Source organism: Polyodon spathula, chromosome 1 (genome assembly GCF_017654505.1).
Source record: "Polyodon spathula isolate WHYD16114869_AA chromosome 1, ASM1765450v1, whole genome shotgun sequence".
NCBI classification, from domain to species: domain Eukaryota; kingdom Metazoa; phylum Chordata; class Actinopteri; order Acipenseriformes; family Polyodontidae; genus Polyodon; species Polyodon spathula.
Window position 1 is genome coordinate 99,121,469 of NC_054534.1, and position 8,251 is coordinate 99,129,719.

The 8,251-nt window shown below is 39.4% G+C and overlaps 1 protein-coding gene across 2 annotated transcripts; it reads left to right on the top strand.

The window, feature by feature from the left end:
* Positions 1–1,137: 1,137 nt before the first annotated feature.
* pcdh18a (protocadherin 18a) lies at positions 1,138–7,369 on the top strand. Of its 2 annotated transcripts, none has more exons than XM_041267716.1 (4): positions 1,138–4,278; positions 4,749–4,804; positions 4,982–5,151; positions 5,780–7,369. In XM_041267716.1, the coding sequence occupies exons 1-4, from the start codon at positions 1,789–1,791 to the stop codon at positions 6,439–6,441; spliced, it is 3,378 nt and encodes a 1,125-aa protein (XP_041123650.1). In that variant the 5' UTR covers positions 1,138–1,788; the 3' UTR covers positions 6,442–7,369. The 2 variants fall into 2 exon arrangements, with proteins under 2 accessions (XP_041123650.1, XP_041123642.1); XM_041267708.1 differs by having other exon boundaries at positions 1,139–4,278; positions 4,716–4,804.
* The last annotated feature ends 882 nt before the right edge of the window (positions 7,370–8,251 follow it).

Sequence of the window (8,251 nt, forward strand, 5' to 3'; positions counted from 1 at the left end):
GAAAGTAAATCCTGGTAATGTCAGTTTATGACACTTGGGTTAAAATAAGCCATTTCTTTAAATTATGAGATAAATAGAAGTTGCTGTTGAAGTTTTCAAAAAGTGTTTTGGGAGGATTTATCAAAACTCTTGGAAACAGAGCGTGAATTGATAGAATTAGATTATCTCTGAATCACTCTCTCAATGGGCACTAATTCCCTCTTGGTGTTTTAAGGGGGGTTGCTCAAAGCTGAATTGATGTAATTATTGGGTTGGATTGTTGGAGACTCACGCCAGATGGCCATGGGATTCTAAAGCTCCAGTTGCTCATGTTTGTTTTGTAAGCCTGCATATAGGATGCTAATTCAAGGATCGGGAATCTGAAAGGGCTCCAAAGTTGTAAAACAGTATTATTCGTGGTGACAGAATGCTCATCGGCGTGACCCAGTACTAAATACATTCATTAGACGGGATTCTTTTCACTGCGATTAGACACACGGCTGGATTCAGATTGAAGAGACAATGACATATAAAACGCATACTAATGTCCGAAGAAAAAGAAAGTTCGTGCAGAGATTTTTCCTTTTTTACAGTGGAATCTAATTATTGAATTCTGTAGTTATTCTTGCATAAGCGAGATCACGTGAGAATGAAAGCTGGGAAGAAACGATTGAATGGATATAGTAGAAAGCAAACACGGTTTCTTTTTTTTTTTGTTGTTGTTTACACATCTTCAATTTTAAGTAAGTAACCTCCACAAACTAACAGACCTATACTGCCACTATCACAAAGACATTTTTTTTTTTAAATTACATTTTTTTTTTATTAGTTATTATGTTATGTAAAACTACAGGCTATGTATTGCCTATTGTCAACTAGAAAGCATAATGCCCCAGTCCTTCTACTTTGCACAGAAAATGTCTTAAAAGGTATGTTGATAATTAAAAAGAAAAGAAAAGAAAAGAAAAATAGAGCAAACAAAAAGTTATGAAAAGTTGACTAATTAATTCCATGCAGCAGACTACTGCTAAACATGCAGATCTGGTTGATGTCAGGAATGAAAATAACGATCATAACGTCAATAAAGATAAACGAAACTGCATTGAGGTGTTTCGTTTGAGTAAACCCTGTTTTCAGAAGACAAAATTAAAAAAAAAAAAAAAAAAAAAAAAAAAAAAAAAAAACGTCAATGGGTCTAAAATAAAAGTTGGTCTTGAGTAATTTGTCTTAGCTTTTGTTAAGGCACACTCGGAAAGTGAATGCAGAAAGGCGGGTTTTTCTGCTCTCCTTTTGTAAATCAATAGCTGCTCTGCTTTGAATGGTCACTGAGTCTGGCTAGAGGGGCAGCGCTTGATTTGGGGAGCGTTTTGTCTGCGGCAGAGTTTTTAGGCAGGGGCGGGCGATCTGGGACAGTCAGTCTGCAGAAAGGCATCACACAAGACATAAGCGCTAACAGAATCCGCAGTCCTGCTACAGACAGATGCTTCTGTGAATGGGGTTTTGCAACACACTGGGCTGTGCGATCAATACTTCTAAGTCGAGTTAAGATACTTTTCAACCAGTAAGAGTATTCAGCTGGAGGCTTTGACTTTGTTACACATCTTGTTTAAAGACTTTAAAGGGAAAACGGGACTTTTGCAGTACTGGAAGTTAATTTAACTTAAAGGAAAGCACTTCTGTGAAGCTGATTCGACGGACAGGGAACTACGCAAACTTAACGGATTTAATATGTGCTAGACAGACTTAATCAACTTGTTTAAGCTTTTCCCAGGAAACATTTACAGCACGCTTGTTGGAAGCAGAATCAAAATGTGCAGCAAAAAAGGAAACGTATATTTGTGTTTATTTTTTGTGAATGCACTGCTGGTGGTTATTCTGTTAACCCAGGATGTTGCAGGTAAGACTTTAAAATATAAAGTATACGAGGAACAGAGAGTGGGGACTGTGATTGCTAGATTAAAGGAAGATGTGGTTGACGTATTATCTAAACTGCCTAGCCCCTTTTCGGTCCGTTTTCGAGCAATGCAGAGAGGGAGCACCCCTTTGCTCTCTGTCCGGGAGGAAGACGGGGAGATCAGCATTGGGGCGAAAATTGACCGTGAATTGCTCTGCCAGAAAAACCTCAATTGTACAATCGAATTTGACGTGATTACACTGCCAACAGAACACTTGCAGTTATTCCACGTTGAAGTCGAGGTTCTCGACATTAATGACAATTCCCCCCAGTTCTCCAGGTCCGTTATTCCTATTGAAATCTCTGAAAGTGCCGCTGTGGGAACACGGATCCCCTTGGACAGCGCTACTGACCCAGATGTTGCTGAAAACTCCCTTCACACTTATTCCTTGTCTCAAAATGATTTTTTTGATATTGAAGTGAGAACCAGGACTGATGGGGCCAAGTATGCAGAACTTATTGTGGTTAGAGAACTGGACAGGGAGATTCAGTCAAGCTATGAACTCCAGCTATTGGCCTCTGACACTGGTGTACCTCCCAGATCTGGCTCTTCTCTTCTTAAAATCAGCATTTCTGATTCAAATGATAACAGTCCTGTTTTTGAAGAGCAATCATATGTTATCCATCTACAAGAAAACTCCCCTGTGGGATCTTTGCTGCTAGATCTCAATGCCACAGATCCAGATGAGGGCGCTAATGGGAAAGTAGTGTATTCTTTCAGTAGCCACGTGTCTCCTAAAATTTTGGAGACATTTAAGATCAACACGGAGAATGGCTACCTTACTCTTCTTAAGCCACTCAACTTTGAAGTCACCAAGACCTATGAGATTGATGCCCAGGCTCAAGACATGGGACCAAACTCAATCCCAGCTCACTGCAAGATTATCATAAAAGTTGTAGACATCAATGATAACAAACCTGAAATCAGCATCAACTTAATGACCCAGGGGAAAGAGGAAGTGGCCTATATTTCTGAAGGGGCGGCCAAAGACACTTTTGTGGCTTTGGTAAGGGTTCAAGACAAGGACTTTGGTTTGAATGGGGAAGTTGTCTGCAAGCTACATGGACATGGTCACTTTAAGCTTCAAAAGACCTATGAAAACAACTACATGATCCTGACCAATGCTACATTAGACAGAGAAAAGAGATCTGAATACAGTCTGACTGTCATTGCAGAAGACAAAGGGATCCCCAGTCTTTCTACAATCAAACACTTTACAGTCCAGGTGCTGGATGAAAATGACAATCCACCCCGTTTTCAGAAAAACAGGTATGAGATCTTCATGTCTGAAAACAATCCCCCTGGAGCCTATATCACATCAGTGTTGGCCAGTGACCCCGATCTTGGGGAAAATGGACATGTTACCTACACAATTCTGGAAAGCTTTATTTTGGGGAGCTCCATTACCACCTATGTAACCATTGACCCTTCTAATGGGGCTATTTACGCTCTCAGAACATTTGATCATGAAGACATCAACAGAATTGCTTTTGTTATTCAAGCAAGAGATGGAGGTAGCCACCAGCTTAGCAGCAACACCACAGTGGTTCTCACAATAATAGATGAAAATGACAATGCACCAGCTATTGTCATGCCAGCACTGCACAACCATACTGCTGAAATCTCCATCCCTAAATATGCTGAGCTTGGATACCTAGTCACGGCCATTAGGGCCACTGACAGGGATTCTGGTATTAATTCGGAACTGAGTTGCTTTATTATAAATGGCAATGAAGATAACATCTTCACCATAGACCCAAAGAAGTGTGAGATCTATACCAATGTTACTATGGAAGACTTTCCCCACCAAGAAATTGAAATTGTAGTAGTGGTTCAAGATAAGGGAAGCCCACAGCTTAATACTAAAGCAACTTTTAAGTATATTTTGTATGAAAGCCTGGATATTCTTTTCCAACCCACACCAACAGCCAGTGACCAGCCTACTCTTGATGTCTCTATGATTATCATTATTTCGTTAGGAGCCATTTGTGCAGTCCTCTTAGTCATAATGGTGATTTTCGCTACCAGATGCAACAGAGAAAAGAAAGATACAAGATCATATAACTGCAGGGTGGCTGAATCCACTTATCAAAATCATCCCAAGAAACCATCAAGGCAGATACACAAAGGAGACATCACTCTGGTGCCAACTGTTAATGGCACACTGCCCATAAGATCTCATCACAGGTCACCCTCATCATCACCAACTATGGAGAGAGGCCAGATGAGCAGCAGACAGAGCCATCACAGTCGCCAATCATTGAACAGCTTGGTCACCATCTCGTCCAATCACATACCAGAGAATTTCTCACTGGAACTCGCACACACCACCCAACCAGTTGAGGTAAGAAACTTAAAAAAAAATGCAATGCATTTGTGTGTGAAACTGCATATGTATGTGAAAATGTATCACTCAAAGAAACTGCCAATTTTATTGTTTATTTGTTTTTAATGTTGCATTTCATTGCCATGTATTTGAATTGTTCATAATGGACATTGTTAAAATACTGTGTGTTTTTTTTTGCAGTAAAGAAAAAAGAATGTATGGTTAGTTTCATAGACCCCGATTAGCACTAATCTTGCACGATCTCACCAAAGCTAAGAAAGCCCCGGATTAGTGCTGATTGAGGTCTGTAGAAACAGCCAAATGAAGCCTGTTGAGCCTGTTGTTTTAAGTTGTTTTAAGTTAGTATGTGTTTGTTTATGTATTTGTTTATTTGTCTCTTTGTTTGTCTGTTTATATGTTTATTTATTATTTTATTTTATTTATTTTTGATATAGCAAGTCTCACAGCTTCTGTCCATGCTTCATCAGGGCCAGTACCAGCCAAGACCAAGTTTCCGTGGGAATAAATATTCAAGAAGCTACAGGTAAGATACATTTAACTGCCCCAACATCTGCTTGCTTTGTTGTGTGATACATTTTAGCCAGGGAGAAGATGTTACCTCCATTGCTAGGAATATGAAGTTGACATCTTTTGGTCTGAAATTTATTTTATAGCCAACACAAAATGAACACATACATGTTTCATATCTGTATTTTTATAGATATGCCCTTCAAGACATGGACAAGTTCAGTCTTAAGGACAGTGGTCGGGGAGACAGTGAGGCTGGGGACAGTGATTATGATCTAGGCAGAGACTCTCCAATTGACAGACTTCTTGGTGAAGGATTCAGTGACCTTTTCCTGACAGATGGCCATCACAGACTTCATCCAGGTATGTCAAACTCCTATACAACCATTACCAGCATGCTTAAAACATACAGGGCTGCAATACATGAAGCATACAAAACAGTACAAAATCTTAAATACTGTGCTTTTTCTTTATTAAAAGGTGATAATTTTCAAACCATTCTGAGGTTGTGTATCAGTGGTTGATAATGAAAATTAAAATAATCATGTGTTAAGTTAATTATTTCTGAAACTAGATAGGATTCAGTTTTCAATTACTTTTAAAGTTATTAAAGTACTTTTAATTACTTCTTTAAAATCACATTTGCAAATTAGCCTTTTTAATCTCTTTTTTTTTACTACCAGTTGCAGATTAATTTCTATTTTTATTCTGAAAAGTAAAGCATAGTAGCACAGTTGAAATGTACTCTACAGTACATCAAACACCTTCTCCTTAAAAAGTTTCTTAATATACAATGAACATGTTAGACATGGAGATTAGTCAAATAGTACAGCACAGTTGAGTAAATGTTGATTTAGAAATTGTGGGATAATGATTAAGCTTTTCTACAGTATTTATCTTTGAAAATGGCAAGGCATTAATACTGTTGTTTGGATTCTTTATTTGAAAAATACAAGTGCATAAACAGTTCTTTCTTTTCTTTTTTTGAAAGCTATGAAGTTCTGCACAGATGAATGCAGGGTGCTCGGGCACTCAGACCAGTGCTGGATGCCACCGTTGCCCTCTCCTGCTTCATCTGACTACAGAAGTAACATGTTTATACCTGGGGAGGACCCTCAGCAGCCTCCTGTAGAAGAGGACAGCCAGTCCACAGATTCTAATGACAGAAAGAAGAGCTTTTCCACTTTTGGCAAAGACTCAAATAGCAGCAACGAGGAGACAGGAGACCTTTGCAGCACCTCTCTCCTTTCAGAAATGAACAGCGTCTTCCAGCGCTTACTGCCTCCGTCATTGGACTCTTACACAGAGTGCAACGAGGCGGAGAGAATGAGCTCCCTGGAGCGCAAAAAAGGGCATTTGCCTGGGAAATCTTTAGCCTACCCTCAAGGGGTGGCAGCCTGGGCAGCTAACACTCACTTTCAAAATCCAGGAAACAGTACAGGGCCGATTCAAGTGAATCACGTGAGTGCACAGCCCCCCTCCAAGTGGCTACCAGCCATGGAGGAAATCCCAGAGAACTATGAAGAGGACGATTTTGACAACGTCTTGAACCAGCTCCACGTGAGCAGGAGTGACAGTAGACATGAAATAATGGATGCCAGTGAGTTAGTTGCCGAAATTAACAAACTTTTACAAGATGTTCGTCAGAGCTAGACATGACAGCTGAACCTTTTAAATGTTTTTCCATATTTATGGGATCCCAGAAAACAAAAGAGAACTGCAATTATCATTCAGTTGCATTTATCATGTAAATGTGTATGCGAATGCTAATTATTGGATTATGTTGTATTTTCTTGTTCTGTACACAGTGTACACAATGTGAGTGTAATTATCTCTGTATTTTAAAAATACATTTGTACTCTTATATTTATATTATATAAATTTAATCTAAGTCTATTTTTATATTCTTATTGCATGTTGTAAAGGATAACAAATATCCTGATTTTAAAAATGTTCAAAAAATGTTCATTGCTTTTTAAAGGTTTTAGTAATTTAATGTATATAACAGGCAACTGATTCAGGGGAGCTTTGTTAAACTCAGTAAGTGTGATTCCAATAGCATGTTGTTCTGTAATACATAAGCATGAGCAGTTTCTCAATCATTTTAATTGGTATGAAAGTGTTTGTTGTATGTTCAAAGTCATTTAAAAGTTTATATTAAATCGAAATCAGTGGAAAGCTGGAATTTCTAGAAATGACCATAAAAAACGGCACATGAATTGTAATACAAAATACTGAAAAAAGAAAACAAACAAAAAAAAAAAACGTTCTTCTTGTCTTTAGGTTTATACTTGGATACTTAAAATAATTTACAATAAATAAATACAAATAATGTTTGGAAAACGGACACCTACATTTCATTGTATTTCTTCATTCATATTCATTAAAATCCTTTAGCAGCATTATTACTGATCCCCTCTCCCTTTTCTCTCTTGAAGATCTTTATTTTTTTTCAATTTAAAATATGCAGATATTCAAAGAAAACACTATAAAACAATGATCGCTGCTACTTCCTAGTAATCACTTCCTGTGCTATAGGTCAGTGTGGCAGAGCAAAGCTCTGCCTTTTAAATTGGCAGGGATGGGGTTAACTTCCCCTACCTGCCTGGGTTTATTATGTTCAGGTGGCTGGGGTTGATTAGTTGATTAGGTTGATTAACGATCAATCAGCGCCCAGCCACCTGATATAAAAGGAGGCCTCTGCTTCTCATTTGGAGAGAGGGAGCTGAGGAAGCAGGTTGGTTTTTTTTTTTGGTTGTTTGGAAAGTTTGAATCCAGTGAAGGCATTGCCTAGCCTGGAAATTGTTATTTTTGTAAATTTTGCTTTTTGTCTTTCTTTGTGTTTAAATTGTTTTGTTTTGGCCCTTGTGCCCTTTCATTTTTGTGTTTATTTATAATAAAATAGTTATTTTTTTGAACTGCAGTCTGTCTCTGGGCCTCTTTCCACTCGCCAGCCTGCCACATTTGGTGTCAGAAGTGGGATAGCGCCACCTAGAGGCTCAGAGCAGTATTTTTGTTTTGTTTTGTGGAATTTTTGGGATAATTTTTTTTTTCTTTTTCAAAAAAAAAAAAAAAATAAATGGGAAAGAAGAGCAGACAGCGGCAAAGGCAGGAAAAGCAGCAGCTGAAGAAATGTAAGCTGCTGCAGCCACCGCTGGAGGACCCGGCCAGCCTCTTCCCCCGGTGTTCCTGGTGCGGGAAGGAGGACCATCGTTGGCGGTCCTGCCCAGACGTGCCACCGGCAAACTGGTGTGGCCGGTGTGAGGAGGACGGCCACAACTGGGCAGGATGCCCCTACAACCAGGCCCAGGAAGAGGTGCCGTGTTCACCCCGGGCATCAGGGGCCACCCCACTACCTCAAGCACCACCACCTTCACCACCGTCCCAGGAGATCTGGGACTGGTTGATGCACCCTGAGGCAGACCTCGTCCACGATCTCCCCATAGTTATCAACACGCTGTGG